The 18,209-nt window shown below is 41.5% G+C and overlaps 1 protein-coding gene across 1 annotated transcript in view; it reads left to right on the top strand.

Moving 5' to 3' along the window:
- camta1a (calmodulin binding transcription activator 1a) overlaps positions 1 to 18,209 on the top strand; it is a 393,330-nt gene that overhangs the window by 350,373 nt on the left and 24,748 nt on the right. The window contains exons 8-11 of the mRNA XM_042492229.1: positions 1,487 to 1,627; positions 2,913 to 5,215; positions 8,297 to 8,423; positions 9,468 to 9,602. Coding sequence (XP_042348163.1) covers positions 1,487 to 1,627; positions 2,913 to 5,215; positions 8,297 to 8,423; positions 9,468 to 9,602 — 2,706 coding nt within the window. The remainder of the gene's footprint in view (positions 1 to 1,486; positions 1,628 to 2,912; positions 5,216 to 8,296; positions 8,424 to 9,467; positions 9,603 to 18,209) is intronic.

Here is an 18,209-nt window from a genome sequence, read left to right on the forward strand (position 1 = left end):
AGGAAACTGTTGTTTTATCCCATTGTGAAACTACTTTAACCCCTTGAAACTTTGTTTTTATTTCTTTTAAAAAAAACATGGGAAGAAGGCAACACGGGACTTAAAAAGACATGGCTCAAAAATTAGAAAAAAAATGGTATAAAATAAGTTACAAGGAAATTACGTGAAAAAAGCAAAAACAAACAAGAAGATGTATTTATCTTGTATATTACATATATACCTTAAAAACTTATTTTAGGCAACTTTTATTTCCCCTTTCACTAATTCGTGGGAAATTTTTTGCCAAGTTGATCATTGCCTTTTTTCTCATGTTTTTGAAAGAAATTAAAAATCTGCTCAGGATTCAAAAGGTCAAATAGCTTGTGAAAGGCATCTGAAGAACAAGAAAACTGATGTTTATTTGGGTTATTTTTTAAAAAATGCAGTGACGGATTGGTGCATAGACTTGTGCACCCTCTGATACTTGATCCAGCATTTTAGGCAATATCTGAGGCATTTTCAGTGCTGGTACTGGTACTCGAACAACTCTAACTTTTAGGCATTCTGTTTTCCCAGATGGTTTGAAAAATAGTGTATAAAGCTGCTGTTAATGGGAAAATAATCTTCCCAGGGGAGCATGCCCCAACGACCGCCAGAGGTTGGGCTGAGCCCTGATTGTTTACAATATCTGGCTCTGTCCCTGATTCAGTTTGAATGGAAATAAATGATACAAAACTGCAGGTAGAACCCATAGACTGTATGTAGAGATGGACAATGTGTCTCAACTTACCCTCACTGTACAAAAATGAAGCCAAAATGTCCCAGATGTGGCCGCTCCTGTCTTGCTCTGGAGCCAGGGTCTGTGCAGTAGCAATCTTTGTGGCAACAAGTTGTCGCAGTCTGACCAATCACAAGCAGCGCCTCTGAATGCTAGCACACTGAGTGGCCCAGCTGTCAATCATGTCATCAGCTCTCATCAGAAAATCACTTATCAGAAAATCTTTCCAGAAAAGCACTTGAAAATTCATCAGTGTGATTAAAAACTACCTTAAGTGACAGCCATCATCTCTGGGTAAAATTTATTTGACTTTGAGTACTTTGAGATTTTAGTTTGGCCCATGTTTTATCTGCTAACAAGGAGTGGGTAAGTTTATGACCTATACTGCAGCCAGCCACCATGAGGAATGGAGACATTTTGGCTTCACTTTTGAGAAACTGTCATCTTGTCCATCTTTTTATAAAGTCTATGGTAACGTCACTCAAACTCTATTAATGAAACTAAGACACCATTTTACCCGAGGCCAGTCAGTGAGTTGTTTGTTTTGCTTCAGGAAAAAAAAATCTCTTTTGCACCATGGTGACTTTGACATTTTAGAGAGGTGACCAGTGAGCGGCACGGATTATACTGGCAGATAGACAGGGAGGCCAGAGGGTGGGGCGGGGGGTTGGCGTGGCTGGTGGTCTGTTGGGCTGGCTGACATCTCTGTCTCCTCCTTTCTCCCGGCAGTTCATGGCATCAAGTGGACTTGCAGCAACGGGAACAGCAGCTCTGGCTTCTCAGTGGAGCAGCTAGTGCAACAGATTCTGGACAGCCACCAAACTAAGCCACCTCCCCGGACTCACAACTGCCTCTGCACGGGCACCCTGGGTAAGGGCTAGTGGGAGGGAGGGCTGGAAAATTCAGCAGGAGAAACAAAAAGGCCATAAAGATACTGTTTGTTATATGGTAGATCAGAGAAGGTGGCTGAGGTCTTTTATTGGGAGGCGATTTATAGTGAAATTGACTTTCAGGGTTATTGGCTTATTATTTTTGTTTGCCGATAACTGTGTCAGGGCCATATCTGAAAGAGCCCAGCTGTTCCCCGAATGTTATGCTAATCAAATGTTTTCAGCTGTGTAATTTCACTATAGGCTGTCACTCAGGAATGTAGAGCTGTGGTTTACTAATTTCCGAAACAAATTACTCTGGATAACCCCCAGTTGCTTTTTTATTTCTGATGACTTAAGGTGACAAATCATGCAAAACTTCCAATACGTTTTACTCACTGTATGCTAAAAAAGAAAGGCTTTTTCAAACTGATTTATACAAGAAAAGATCACCCATCTTTGTTTCTGCTTGTATTGCCCAATTCTTGAGGAATGCTTCACAGATACGTAAATTACGTCATTTGGTGTTCTTTTTTGGAAGATTTTTCTGTATTGGGTACTTTTACTTTTCGTACTTCAGGCACATTCCTTGATTATAATTACTTACCTTCACTTAACTGCCATTTTCAGTGCATGACTTTTACCTTTATTTTCACAAAGTGGTGTTAGTACTTTTACTTAAGTCAATGAACTGAATATTTCATCCACCACTGATCAAATGGTAAAACTAGGCAATGTTGCTCAAATATAAACCAAGACTATGTTATTGCACTGCCTTTTTCTTGTCTAAAATGTTTTTTAAAATGTATTTTAATGCCTGGTTTTGTCTGTAGAGTTGAGAGTTTGTGAACAGGAAGTGGGCACCATACTGCTTCCTGTGCAGTGAAAACAGAGATTTACTAAATTAACAGTAGAACTAAGCAGCGCTGATCAAATATAAGCCAAGTTTCTGTTACTGAGTTGTCTATTTATTGGCTTAAACATTTTCAAAAACATTTTTAGCTCACCGTTTAACTGTAATATGAGATCCACTATTGTTTTTAACCCACCAGTGAGTGCAAAGCATTCTGGTAGTTGTAGGTTTTCTACCTCTTGAACAAAAGCGTTCTTTTTTCTGTTTTCTGTGGTTATGTAGCACCAGTTTGAAAAGTATTTGCGTCTTTCTGCTGCAGAGATGGCCGACTGTCTTTTAATACATGGGAATCAATAGTACATTTTTTCCTCTTTCTGTACCCTTTCACCCATCCAAAACTCCAACCTCCTCTTCTTTGTTTGTCCTCATACAGGTGCAGGGAGCAGCGTGCACCACAAATGCAACAGCGCCAAACACCGCATCATCTCCCCCAAGGTGGACCCCCGCTCAGGTGGCTACAGCAGCGCTCACTCCGAGGTACAAAACAACGATGTGTCAGAGGGGAAGACCGAGCACAGCGCCCACGGTGGAGGCAAAAACTCGGGCGGAGGAGGCGGAGGAGGCAGCGCCAGGGAGAAACGCAACGGCAAAGTCCACAAGCCCGTCCTGCTGCACCAGAACAGCACAGAGGTGTCATCCACAAACCAGGTGGAGGTCCCCGACACCACGCAGAACTCCCCCGTGTCCATCAGCAGCGGCCTCAACAGCGATCCAGATATGGCTGACAGCCCCGTGGTGACGGGGATGAGCCACGTGGCCTCTGTCATGTCTGGCCTGTCTCAGAGTGTCTTCATGTCAGAGGTCACTGGAGATCCCGTCTACAGCATGTCTCCAACTGGGGGTCCCAACACTCACCTGATGGGTGCAGATGCCACTTCACAGGGCTTGGTGCTGTCCGATCGTCACAAATTTGCCTTCCCCAGTGGAGGAGTAGGGGAGCCTGGGTCTACCGCGGCAGGAGACAGCCTGTCCATGCTGTCTACAGCTGGGGTGTCGGAGGAACTGGTGCTCTCCAGCAGTCTGGATGCTGGAAGCATCAAGATCCCAGAAACCAATATGAACTTTGACCCCGACTGCTTCCTGAACAACCCCAAACAGGGCCAGACTTACGGAGGCAGCGCAATGAAGACAGAGGGCAACTCCTCCTCCACCTCCTCCTCCTCCGGCGGCAGCAGCTGCACCAACGGGAGTCTGCAGCGTTCCCCCACCATGTCAGACAACGGCTACACCTTCAGCTCAGCTTTGGTGAAGAACATCAAGACAGAAGACACATCGTTTGAGCAGCAGCTGGCCAAGGAGAGTGGCTACCAGGTGGGGCCGGTGGTAAACTGTGGCAGCGGGGTGTCTGTGTCGTCTGGTGCTGCTTCAGGCCAGGGAAGCCTCACTCTGACCCCAGCAGGCTCCCTGCTTCCCTCCGGTGGGGGTCTGAGTCCCAGCACCACACTGGAGCAGATGGATTTCAGCGCTATCGATGCCAAGCAGGACTACACTTCCAGCGCTACCACAGTGAGCTATGCCCAGGCCATGTCCAGTCCTCACATGCAACACCAGAATCGTTCGCCCAGCTTCTTCCTCCAGGATTCCTCTCAGACCGGCCAGGCTCAGCAGGGGAGACCCAGCCTGAGCCAGAAAACACATTTGATGGAGCACAACTCACATGACTCTGGAGCTTATATGGGGCTGCAAGTGGTGAAGACGGACTCCCCCGGCAGCAACGGCCACCTCCACCATCACCACCAGGCTCACCAGAACCAGCACAGGGCCAACTGCAACGGAGGCTCGCCCACAGAGGGGCCCAATCAGGCCGGCTCTCTCCAGCTGCTGCAGTACCAGGGGAGCTTTCCCGGACTGGGCACGGAGCATGAGGAGGTGGTGGGTCTAGAACAACCAGGCAGTGTAAGTTCAGCTCAGGCTGGAGCTACTGAGAATGGAGCTGAGAATCTACTCAAGCCAGGAGACCACATTCAGGCCTGTGGGGCAGGAAACGGAGAGGGCGCGGAGCACTACTTGCAACAGGCCTCAGATGGTGGTGCAGGAGCGACAGGAGGTGCAGGAGAAGCGGTAGCGATTCATAACGGCAGCACCAACAGTGACGGCAGCAACCGCTCTCAGCAGCAGCAGCAGCTGCAGCCTCTCCTGCAGGGCACCAGTATGGTCCAGGGACTCTACAACGCTGTGGGAACCCACCAGGGCCTCGGTGGAGCGGCCAGTAACGGAGGAGCAGGAGGGACAGGCATGGAGATAAGTCTGGATCACTTTGACATCTCTTTCGGTAACCAGTTTTCTGACCTCATCAATGACTTCATCTCAGTGGACGGCAGTGGAACCACCATGTCAGCCGGAGGGGCCCTATATGCACACCAGCTAGTCACATCCCACAGCTCTGATAGTCAGAACACAGCCAGTGGGGCCCCCCAGCAAGGCCAGGAAGATGGAGGGGCCAGGAGCTCTGGCTACAGCCCCTCGGAGCTCTGCCTTCAGCCATGCTGCAGCCCGCAGTCTCTGAGCGGAGGCGCTGGAGCAGCAGGAAACACAGCAGAGGCGGGCTCGCTGTCCTACATGAATGTAGCAGAGGTGGTTTCTGCAGCTGTTGCCCAGGGGGCTCTGGGGATGCTTCAGGCCACAGGGCGGCTCTTCATGGTCACTGATTACTCCCCTGAGTGGTCCTACCCCGAGGTGAGTCACAAAATGCTTTATTTTTTCACAGTCACTGTTTTGTTTTGTTTTGTGTTTTTTAGCCATCATTTCTTTTTGCGATGACATTTTATGTACCTGTCAGTGCTGTGATGCTGGGTCACCTCACTCCACTTAACAGATTTTAAATCTCCATTCTGTATTCAGTCAGTCAATCATATTTTATTTATATAGCACCTTTCAAACCAATCAAATGCAATTCAAAGTGCTTTACAGTTTGATTGAAGAAACAAACACAACACCAATGTATGAAATAAGCAAAAATGGATCTTAATAATAATGGATCTTTAAAAAAAAGTATAAACCGTAAAATTGTGATAGCAAGACACTACATTAAAGCCAAACCAAACATAACAGGTTTTTAGTTTATGTTTAAAAGTGTCAATATTTTCAGCTCCTCTCAGATCCTCTGGCAGGCTGGTCCAATGTTTTGGAGCATAATGGCTAAAAGCCGAATCACCAAATGTTTTAATTGTACACTGTGGCACAGCTTAAAAAGAAGCGTCGGAGGATCTGAGGAGCCTTCTTGATTCATAAACCTTAAGCATTTTTGACTAGAGCAGTACAACAGGTTTTAAATGGGTTAAGTTTATTATGTGAACTACCAGTTTTTAAATAAAACAAACACGAAAGACTGAGTTGATGAAAAAAAGACAAAAAAAGATGAATTCATAACTAAACTGCCCTCTAGATTCACGAGATTTTTCAGTGTTTTAACCCTTTGAAATTGGAACAGATTGTCTTGATTTCTTGGAAAAACATGGGAAGAAAGCAATGAGTAACTTTAGAAGAAATTACCCAAATATTAGCAAGAAAGTAGTTAAAAGAAATTGATTAATTAAAAAAATTACCCTAAAATTAGCACATGAAATCCTTCCCGAAACAATTTTCCCTAGCTTTTTTAGAAAATAATTTTCTAAATCTGCTCATTTCTTGCAATTGGTGAAACAGTTCTTACCAAGCTGCTCATTGCCTTTTCCAATATTTTTAAAAGAAATCAAGTCAAGTTGTGTAAAGTTGTGTCGGCCAGCGCTCGCTGCATCGCAGCTGAGAGGCCGCCATCAGGTGGAGCGCAGAGTGAAAGACTCTGTTATCCGCACAAGACAAAGCAACAGAGGTGCAAAAACAAAACAAAGTTGTGCAGGTGAGATTAAGAAACTCTTTGGGGCTTATAAGGAATCAGGAAAAAGGAATTAACAGTTCATTTTTAACAAGAAATTCATGTTTTGTTTTAGTTTCTTCAATCAAGAACTCTTTAAACTAAAATTTCATTGTGTATATTAATTTTTAGATACATGGCAAAGTGATAAGACCCATGGCAAAATGCAATTTTTACTCAAATGTAAGCCAAAATATACACAGAAGTTAAAAAACCCCAAAACAAAACCCAACGATTTTCATGCCCTACTGATCAGAGGCATAAAAACAATCGGACAGGAAAAACCCGACCCTCCTGCATACAGGGATTAAATAATCCCTCATTTGATTATCAGTCACTCACACCTGCTCAAAAAGGCGTTTCTTCATAGTTTGTACTTTGCCTCTGAAACAGCGGCCGCTGTGTTCAGTTTCAATTCATGTCATATGTACTAGGCCGTATATTCCACTGGGGATAGAGAGACACGTACCCCTCACATTTCAAATGCTATTTTGAGACTGCCTGTACTGTAAAGCATCGAAATGTTACATTCTGTTGTATGCACAAAAAGTGCCACAAATGCAGTGCAATGTTTTGGTTTTAGATCTTCATCAGACAAAAAATATATATGTTAACCGTATTTGAAAAATATACCAGCAGTCACAGGGAGCTAGTAGGGTAAGGTTATAAATATAATAGCATGCTGTTCTGTTAAAAAATTGCATTCAGCATCAGCTAAATCTTTAAATATAAATGTAACATAAATCAGGTGAGAGATGTTATGCAAGCAGACAAGAGTGGCTGCTGCGTTCCAGATGAAGTTTGATATCTTAAACTTTTCTACTGGAAAATTTTACCCAAAATCTTAAAATATTGTGCACCAAAGTTCTATTTACCATCATTCTCTGCTTATGTAAAGCACAGTCTAGTCAGTATTACGTTATCAGCAGTAATACCCTGATCCAACCACAGGAGGGCAGCACAGTTTCTTTATGTCAGTGTTGGTGGAGATTTTTAGTTGTAGTGAAGTGATGTTGGTTGTCCACATGATGGCAGCAGAGAGCAGTGACAGTTGTTTTCTGGTCATTGGTGTCAGTTTTATCTTTGCACGCTAGATGTCAGGATATCAACGAATAATGTAAGATACTTTAGCTTAGCAGTTGTGTTATGAGTTTGTTTCATATTGACTGTTTGTGGTACAGTGTGGTTCAGGAGATAAAACAGCTGGTCCTTTAATCACAAGGTTGGCAGTTTGATTCCTGACTCTTCCTGCCCACATTTCCACAAGTGTTACTGAGCAAGACACTGAACCCGAAGTTACAGGTGGCAGGCCCGCACCCTGTATGACAGCTCTGCCAGTACCAGTGTATAAACTCATGTGTGAATAGGCAAATGAGAGACAAACTTTGAAGCCTTTCATCATCTTCATCTGCTGATTTATCATTCTGTGGATGCAACATTTACTTGCACATTGGCTTGACTTTAATCGTGTCCCTGTCACAGGAAACGCTTCAGAACTAATCCCTCAGTTTATATTACTCAGACATTCGTATTGCACTATTTATTACATCTGAACTATTTATTATATTTGCACTATTTATCCTGTTTGCACAATAATCATTCATGGTATAATAGAAATAATCACTCACTTCCTATTTATACATGGGTAACCCTAACCCTAACCCTAACTGTAATTGTATTACTTTTATTTAGCGCTTACCTACTTTTTATACTTTTTCAATTCTTTTGTTTGTGTACTTGTATGTTTACACTGGAGGTCTGGGATAAACGTGTTTCAGTCCCGTCTATGTGCTGTACATATGGCAGAATTGACATTAGGTTAACTTTGACTTTGTCTGGAAAGGCAAAAAGGTCCAAATAACTGCAGTCCATTAACCATTTTACCCATGTGTCGTGTGTTTCAGGGCGGAGTTAAGGTGCTGATCACTGGGCCCTGGCAAGAGGCCAGCTCGAACTACAGCTGCCTGTTTGACCAGATCTCAGTCCCAGCATCTCTCATCCAGCCGGGGGTGCTGCGCTGCTACTGCCCAGGTAAGACGGGAAAGTGCTGCCACACGCATCAAAGAAGAGATGGGACGTTTTCACATTATGCATGAACCATCAGAGGAGCTTACTCTGTGGCTGGCATTTCAGTGTTAGGTCTTTCAGCTGTAGGCCAGTTCTATAAAAAATACATTCGCATTTCTTTTGTGTGTTCTATGTTTGGAGGATTGGGAGGGTCAAGATGCTTAGGTTTGGGTTTATTAATAAAACATATTTTAGCTATCACATATATCATCTAGCTTTCATGTATTTGTTTGAAGTAATGGCCTGCAGGGTTGACAATATGCAATATATTTCCCACATGAAACTATTCACAACACTCAGCAACTCATGCCAAAGCAATCTAAACTGATAAATAACCCTACAGGTAAGGGGGAGATTGATTTTGGAATGAACCCTTAACCCTTTGAAACCTGGATAGATATCACTTTTCTTGTGCTGCTTTCAGACGACTTTTGCAGGTATTCAAACCTTTGAAACCTGAATTAATTAATTAATGTCTTTCAAAAACACAGGGGAAAAGGCAAATGGCAGTCTTCCGAGACATTTTCCACAAATTTCAATAGATTAGTAAAAAGTGACTAGAAAATTAGTTTTTTGTCCATAAAACCATATTTATATGTATTATAATTATATTTTTATGTTACAGAAAAAATATATACTTTTTTTTTATTTTCAGCAATTTTTGGATCATTTTCTTTTTGATTTTTTGGTGTGTGCTTATTTTCAGGTAATTTTACTAAGTTCTTGCTAATATTTGAGCCATGTTTTGTCAAGCTGCTCATTGCCTTTCCCCCATGTTTTTAGAAGAAATCAAGTCAGATTTTAAAGGCCTAAAGCCTAATGCGGCATCATTTGAGTTGTTGTAACAACGTTTATATATATTTTAATATAGTCATGTGATTTAAGCTCTAAATTATATTTTTGGTTTACGCTGACAGTAGTCATGTGTGGAAAATTGAATAGGTCACCACTGTATGTATGACAACATAATAATGACATTGTGAACTGAATTGTCGTTATCTTCTCCAGCTCATGACACAGGTCTGGTGACGCTGCAGGTGGCGGTCAGTAACCAGATCATCTCCAACTCTGTGGTGTTTGAATACAAGGCCCGCGCTCTTCCTTCACTGCCATCATCTCAGCACGACTGGCTCTCGCTGGATGGTAGGTCTCAGTTTTTACGTTAACGTTACTCCCCTGCCCTGACTCTTTCTATCTGTCCTCCCTCATTTTATCTTCTAAGTTTTCTTTACTAATTACTTTATGTAACTCCTAATTCTTCTATCTGGCTCTCCGAATATCCCGTGGCCTTATTGATTTTGTTAATTTTGATTAATGATCCGCTGGACCATCATGCATTATAAATCCTCTCTCTGGCTTTGCTTTTAACCAATTTGTCACAGCTTACACATTCACTTGCATTAGCTTTCTCTGGAGGCAAACCAAGTCTGCAGCATATTGTTAAATGCTCAGGAGACTACACAAACAGAATTGTGACCTTACATTTTTTCATCCATGCACTTAGCAAAAACATGGTATATATGTAATGCCATTAAATAGGCAGTTTAACTCACACATTGTTCACTGTTGTCGTTAAACGTTTGTGCTACACAGAGATACAGTTTTGGTTGAATTTTGGTTAATGTTGTTACATTGCATATATCAGCAGTCCAGAATACTATGTTGACATTGTACATTTAGGCAAACTACAGATATGGTACATTTGTATTTTTTATACGTAACATATCAACATTTCTAAAGTGACGTGGTTCTGATTACATGACTGTTAGCGGAGTGTGCGAGGGGGTGGCGGAAGACGTGAGATATAGTCAAGACAGCTGCCAAGCAGTGACATTCCCTGCTGTGTTTGTGGTCATTTTTTTAAAGCAATTTTCCATTTCCAGCTGTGTTTTTGGTGACAAAACTGGGTATTTTTAATGAGAGGTCAGGACATTTCCAGTTGTGTTTTAGGTGACAAAAACTGGGTATTTTTAACAAGAGGTCAGTATGTTTCCAGCTGTGTTTATTCTGGGTTTTTTTTAATGAGAGGTTGGGACATTTCCAGCCAGAAGATAATGAGTTGAATATAAAATTGTGTTTTTCTTGTTATAAAACATACTGATTCTTTGGTCCTTGACCAAACATGCTGAAGGTCATGGAAGAAATCTTGATTTGGCTGCTTCTACACAGTATGTGTAGAGATTGTGTGAGTAAATATTAGTAAGAGTCTTATTATCAGAGTTGTGGGAAAGCGCCTATTGTTGGTAGCAGTGCTGGACGATAGTTCAAAATTTTCAATTAGGAACTTTTATTTGAACTGTATTGATGGTACATGACCATACCATGTTGCTGTTTTGCAAAACGATGCTGTCCAAATCAATGGACTGGAGCAAATTACACTCAAAGGTCCAGTGTGTAGAATTTAGAATTTATTTATAATGACCTGAAAATAGAATTTTCATTACCTGAAATGAGCAGTTTATATCCACAATTGAAGCGGGCCCTTTTCCTCAGAGTCTCTCATGTTTCTCATGTCTACAGTGGCCCAGAATGGACAAATCAAACTCTGGCTAGGGGCACTCACATTTTGTGTTAGCCATTGTAGTTCTTCTACATGCCCGGCAAACAGGAGAGTATTTTCAATTCTGCAACCTCACCGATAAATGCCACTAAACTCCACACATTGGAGCTTTAAATACTAGCTAAATTAATAAAATGTTTTTTCTTACACCTAGAAAGAGTGCAAATGTCCATTGCAATGACTGAATCACTTATTATTAGTATTATTAGTAGTGGTAGTAGTATTAGACTATAAAAATGTGACTCTGCCTACTAGAGCTTATATTTTAAGTATGTTACCTGAAAAATACTTGCTTACTTACTAATGTAGTATTATTGATTTCAATCACAGCACTCATCCCCACTTGGTATTACCCAAGAGAAACTGATTTGAGAGTTTATTTTTATTGTGTCAGAATGTGTTGAATGACACATTTTCACTCTCACTGTGCAGTCTGTTGTTCCGAGATGTGCAAATTAAGCGCCACGTGTCATATTTAAAGCTTCATTTTAAGGTCAGTTTGGTGAGAGACATCGTCTCATCTTACATATGTCACAATCAGCCAGTGGGAAATCTATTGTGTTAACATCAGTGCAAATGCTTGGACACATTTGGACATTGAAAGTTTTTATGAATTTTTGAAAATTAAAATTGTTTTATGTGATCCCCTTACAGTAACAAAGCTTTTGTAGCTCAGCACTGTGGAGGTCTTCTACATACAACAATAGATGCTGCAGGGTTGGCAGATTTCCATTGTGTTCAAATTCAAATGAAGTCCATGAGTCAGACGACCTACTGTAGGCATGTTCACCAGAATGTAATGAGCATGTAAGTCATTGTCTGTTTGTGTGTGTTTGTTTTTGTGTGTGTGTGCATGCGTGCGTGTGTGTGTGCGCTGCCGGGGAAGCATTGCTGCAGTGCTCGAGCATTGACAGGATAAAGTAGGGCACGGCGAAGCACAGGCTCACAGGACAGCTGCATTGCAGACGGCCCTTGAGGGAGTGGGAGTGAGTAATCGAGAGCTGGCGGCTTCCATACACGGCAGTACCAGTGGATCCCTCCGCCATTCATACCCTACTGCCTCACTGGCCCATTCACAGAACCAGTTAAGGAGGAGCTGACTGTCTCAGGGAAAACACAGCCCACCCTATTACCTTACTTATATTAACCCCTTGCCTGCTATCTCTCACTATTTGGTTTCATGGCAATGTGTGGTCTCCTTTTGGAGGATGACAGTGATCACCAAAGATTATTAGGATTTTTATCTGTGGTGTTTGGTGGGGTTTCATTTAATTTTTCTCAGTTGCATTCAGCTGTGTGGAAAGTTAATGCACAAAGATGCATGTGTAGTGTCAAAACAGCACAAAATGAGTTAATAATAACACAACACTGAGAATATGTGATACTTTGACCCTTTGAAGCCTGGATTGACATCATTTTTTTTGTGCTGCGTTCAGATGCCTTTCACAAGTATTTAGACCTTTGAATCCTTAGTACATTTGTTTTATTTATTTCAAAAACATGGGGAAAGGGCTATTGGCAATATGGCATTAAATGGGCTGCAAATTAAAAAAAAATATTAAAATGTGACAAAAAATGATATAATAAAACTAAATATAACTAAAAACTAAAAGGGAGATAAATTGTGAGAAAATTATCAAATAACCAGAAGAGATATCAAGAAAACTATATTTATGGTTATTAAAATTATAGGCTGTGTTTAAATTAGGTTTCAGAATTTTTTTTTTTCATTTTTTTTAATATTTATTATTTTATTTTAGCACTTATTTCAGGTTATTTTCTTTTTCTGTTATTTTACTTTTTGTTGCTAATTTTCAGCTAATTTTCCTGCAACCTTTTTCTTTATACATTCTTGCTCATTCTGTATTCCTGTGTATAGGAATGATGTAACATTCTGATGTGGCACCAGGTGAGTTCCTGTGTGTACCTGTGAGTGACAGAGAGAGAAGAGTGTTGTGTGCAAAAGGAAAGGACTGTTTTGTTGAAATATTAATATGTCAGTCACTGATGAACTGTCACTAAATTGCTGCTCCTTTGGAGCCCATCAGTGGCTTAGGGCAAAAGCATGTGTGACCAGCAGCTTCAGGACCACCACACTGTGGACAGCAACTCTGGTGCAGAGCGCACTTTAACCCTTTGAAACCTTGATCACCAGTTTTCTTGTTGTGCGTTCAGATGCCTCCTGCAAGCATTTAAACCTTTGAAATGCCAGCAAACTGGTATGAATTATTTATTAACGTAGAAAAATATGCATAGAAAAAATGCAATGACCAACTTCACAAAAAATGTTACAAATTGCAAGAAATTAGTAAAAGGTGACAATAAAATTACCTAAAAATTAGTTTGGTTTTTTTTTTTTAAAAAAAAAAAAAAAAGAGGAGATTGATAGAAAATCAAAAAAAGGAAAAAAAAATATTTGGAATTATAAAGACTTTCGATTTAAAATGGTCACAGAAAACATGTATTCTGCTCATTTTCAGCACTTCATTTTCAGGATTTTTTAAATTTATTTATTTATTTTCTTTTTTTTTAACCATGTCTTATTAAATTGTTTGTGGCCTTTCCCCCATGTTTGTGAAATAAATCAAACCAATCTGATCACGTTTCAAAGGGTTAAACTCCAATATGGATTAAAAAAAAAAGAAGTTTTTCTTCGGAAAGTAAATGCCTGGTTGCCCCTCATAATCAAAGATAAATTCAATTTCCACGGTGATATCTAGACCAAAACTTATTTCAGAAGTAGGGCAGGATGCAATCACTTGGGCACGTGCAGTCGATAACAGTCTTGGGGCACAACAGGAAAAGCAAAAAGCGCTGCACATAAATGATGACAGCCAGCCATTTAGTCCCCCACTTCCAAAATGTGACCAGATAATGTGACTGTACACTCTCACGCGACTTAACCCCTTCGACCAGTCACCTGATTAACCACAGGCTGCTGACATGACGTGCGATATTTTGTCTGCAGCGGAGTGCTGTGCAGCTTTGTGAGTTTGTGGAAGACTCACTGTGCTATGATGTGCTAATGGCACAGCTGCCTGCCTGCCTTGATTTGTCATAATGCAGAGTGGGGGAAGGGGCGCTTTTCTCTGCAGCACTGCAGGTACGGAGCCATGGGCAGGACAGAAAAAGCTGTCGGAGCTGCAGAGCGCTCATCGTCCAGCACCAATAAGTCCCTGAGCTCAGATCCCACGACCCCGAGCCGGGAGAGGTTCGCTGCATGGGAACTGCCAAATTATACAGCCCCGCATAGCTGCATACTGCCTGTTAGTGTTGAAGGGAGCGTGTTGACACTCTGAGCCCAAACTACACCGGCGTGACAGACCGTGCACACACAATGCAGGAGCGGAGGAGTGGGCGTGTTTGGGTAAACATGGTAAACTACCGCAAACAGAGCAAGATTTAGTGTCAGACGGCGGCTACAGCTGGGAGAGTCCAGTCGCGGTTTACCGGACTTTTTCTCCGGTGGGGGAGACACTCCGTGCGGTGCATTGACAACCACGCGCGTCGAGCAGAGCATTCGATTAGAAATGCTTATAACAACACGCCAAATAAGCCACAATAATGACACGATAAGGGGCGAGCTTTCGGGAGCAGGCTCGAGGAAGAGGCGGCGAGCGAAAATTAGGGCGTCTGTTTACCGGCGGCACGTGCGCACAACGTCTCCTAGCAGCGGTATTTGTCATTTTACTGCAGGCTGGGATAGCAGCGACTACTAGAAACACAAGGAAAGTGTGTATGTGTGTGAGGTGAAACAAGTGAAGAGGAGGAGGGGGCTATTAGAGGAAGAAGAGTAGTGAGCGCTCTCTCTCTCTCTCTCTCTCTCTCTCTCTCTCTCTCTCTCTCTCTCCCTCCTCACGTCGCTCTCTTCCCTCACTTTGTTCTATTGTTGACGAGTGCTCTGTTGAGATTGAGATTCAGTCTACACCAAGGATATATATATATATTTTTTATTGTTTCTCCGTGTAACACCATGCACGAGCCTGACCGTCAGGCTGTTGGGGGCAAAACTGCAATTTGAGTGAATTGCAGCTTTTGCTTGGACTTCTTTGGGTCAGGATGCCTGTGAATGACACCTGCGTTTCCTAAAAGACAAAAGAGGCAGTATTTTTTTTGGCTTTGGGGTGGACTCTACCAATGGAAAATAAGATAGAAGGTTAGAAGTGTTTAGTTCAACCCTATGGCTGTAGTGCTGTGCTGTGTTGTGTTTGTGTTTGTGTCCGGGCTGGTTTTTTTTTTTTCATATTCTGTGCCTTTTCTCGTGCAGAAGAAGAAGTTACACGTTTCCTCGCATGCTGAGTTGTTGTGTCTTCATGTGGTCCAGCTGTGTCTGTGCTGTAGCGGAGTTTTGGAAGAAATGCTGTGTTTTAGCCACATGCTTTCTTCAAGTGTTTCATGTGACTCTGCCTCATTGCAGAGCACCGGAGAGTTGACGTTGATAGTAGCCAACTCCTGACTCACGACTAGTGCTTGGACATTTTAAAAGACTCCTCGTGGTGCCTCAAAAGAGACAAAAAAACATTATTTTCTTTCCTGGAATTGTGAACAGCTTGGGAAGTTATGCCCTCGTGCGCCTTTTTCCCTCTCGTCTTGGTACTTTTGGCAAAGCGTGCGTCTTTAAGTTGACTCTTTGTCGACAGTTTGAGTCTTTTTGGTTTGTTAAACTACTCTATTGTCGCCGTGTCTCGGGCTCGTGTCCTGAAATCACCAGCTGCAAGTGCTGTTTCACGTGTTGTTCAAAGTGTGCTAGTTGCTATAGCGCATTAGAGGGTTGTCGCATCCCTGAGTGCTGCTCAGGTTATCGGGGCCAGCGAGTCGTCGGTAAAACGTTTTACAGGTCAGATTGCATTCAAGGCTGATATTATCGACAACAAGGAGTAATTAAACAGTTAGAATAGGGAGAAATAAAAATCCCACGTTGCTACTGTAGTCCATCGTGAGTGCTGCCGCCGAGCGTTTCAGCACCACAGATCTGCGAACAGCGACTCCACTTTTCACCCCGGTTACACTTCAAACTTTGCTTTGCTTGAGCGCTTTGCAAACTATTTAAAGTGAGAGATTTGCAGATATACATCTATACCTGTTGCTTCTCTGTGAAGTTTTGAGTTTTTCTATAATCAGTGCATAAATCCAGATGCATGGCCCATATTGCTGCATAGTAAAATTACTGTTAAATATAAAATTCAATAGACCAAAGTTGCAAAGTCTTGTACAATCTATTTTCAAGCAGTTGGATCTATAACCACAGCGCTTCCCTGTGTTTTTCATGGGTCTAATGCATATGCATTTATTGTAGTAATACCAAGTAAGGCTATTTTGTGGCCACTTTAATGCAATGTGCTTTACTTAGTACAACTGGCAGCAGTGGGATCAGTCTGTGTCTTTGTGTAACTGCACAAAACCATCTATCAGTTGCACTAGTTGTTAGCAGTATAGTAGCATTCGTAGTTGTGTGCTTGTTGCAGAAGCATTAGTAGCAATTTTAATATTGATACTGTCACTTTAGCAGGAGTTTTGTCCCCTTTTGCTATAGCAACCCCGATGAAATAAAACAACCCAATGAACTATATATATATATATATATTAGGGGCATGAACGTGTATGTGTATGACCACAATGTCAGCTGTATGCACTGCATTTTTCATGAGGGAATTAACGTGCAAGCTGTGAAAACGGATTGACATACATAAAGATTGACTGATATTTAAGACTGTCTGTCTATCCATCTATCCATCTATCTATCTATCTATCTATCTATCTATCTATCTATCTCCATAAAAAACAGCAGTATTATAAGTTGATGTAATTAGCAGTAACTGTGTCACTGTCATTGCTGTGGTAATAACAGAAGCAATAGCAGTAGTAGTAGTACTAGTAACAGCAGCAGTGACGTGGGAACGCTTACACCTAAAGGTGATGGATCACCCCAGACAAGAGGTTTTAAAGAGATAGGTGCATTTAAAAAGAAACAGTCATTTGGAGAGAGCACATCGTGTCTGACTTCTGCTGTTGACTCCTACTATTGTTTTTTCTCACAGTGATGCTACTTTATTTATTAACCCTATAGTTCATCCATCTATTTAAGTCAGAGATATAGTGAGTAGCCATATAACAGTGACATCTATTGCAGTATAAGAGTCATGCAGTGACTTCTGTGTTAAGAAGTGTGTCGTATCACGTGTTTGTGGCAAGGCTGTCAATAAGGTGCAATTAAAGCCTGTGGTGAGCTTTAAATCTATAATTTGTGGTTTGCATTAGATTACATGATCAAAATCTGCTCATGTTGTGATTTCATATATGCATTATTATGAAATAACCGCCTCTGTGCTAACAACCTACAGTCTGCCCATAAAGCACAAGGGGATTGTTTATTTTTCTGTATATTTAAATAAGTGTACAGTATATTAATACGTATAATTAAGGCTTCTATTATATTGTAAGTTGTTTTTTTTTTAGTGGGTCAGTCTGCTAATGTGCTTATTAAATTGAGGTTCATGCTGTGCAGCTGTATCCCTCTGAGTTGTCATAAAACCAAATTAAAATAGAAAGGATAATATACATGGTCTCAAACCAGGCATACATTATATCACACTCAAGGTAAAATGGCTCAGGTCTCTATCTCTGTTCACTCTCCTGTCCGTCCTCACTTCTAAATTACAATTTTACTACAGTCCAGTACAGATAGGATTCCAGTACGTGCCAAAAGACTGAAATGTGATTCTGAGTACAGTGTTGAAAAAGAATTAAAGGAAAAGGGAGGACAGGCTGTGAATCTTATGAATGCATTAAGCCTAACTGTGTTGTCTTACTATTAATGGAAAGCTTTGGAGATGTCCTGTCCCTTGGGTTGTCATGTTTTTTATCAGATTGATTCATCTTTGATATATTTCTCCACTCATCTCTCATTTGCACTCCTGCCTGCAGCTGATGTGTCAAGCACTATAGAGCTGTTTATGGAAATGCGGACCTAATGATATGTACTTGTTACTGTATTAATTGTCAATCTATAAAAAAAATCAAACCAGACTACTTTCTAAGACAAAAGGCCAATACTATGTTACTATATTAGAGTGATTGTGGATGACAGTAAATCCCTGTGGTGTGCACTCTTGGCATTTTACCTTCAATATGACACAATGTATCTATTCAGCGTTCAGGCTGCACTCATATTGACCTATATAGTTGGACAA

The sequence above is a fragment of the Plectropomus leopardus genome, chromosome 8, assembly GCF_008729295.1.
Source record: "Plectropomus leopardus isolate mb chromosome 8, YSFRI_Pleo_2.0, whole genome shotgun sequence".
Classification (NCBI taxonomy): domain Eukaryota; kingdom Metazoa; phylum Chordata; class Actinopteri; order Perciformes; family Serranidae; genus Plectropomus; species Plectropomus leopardus.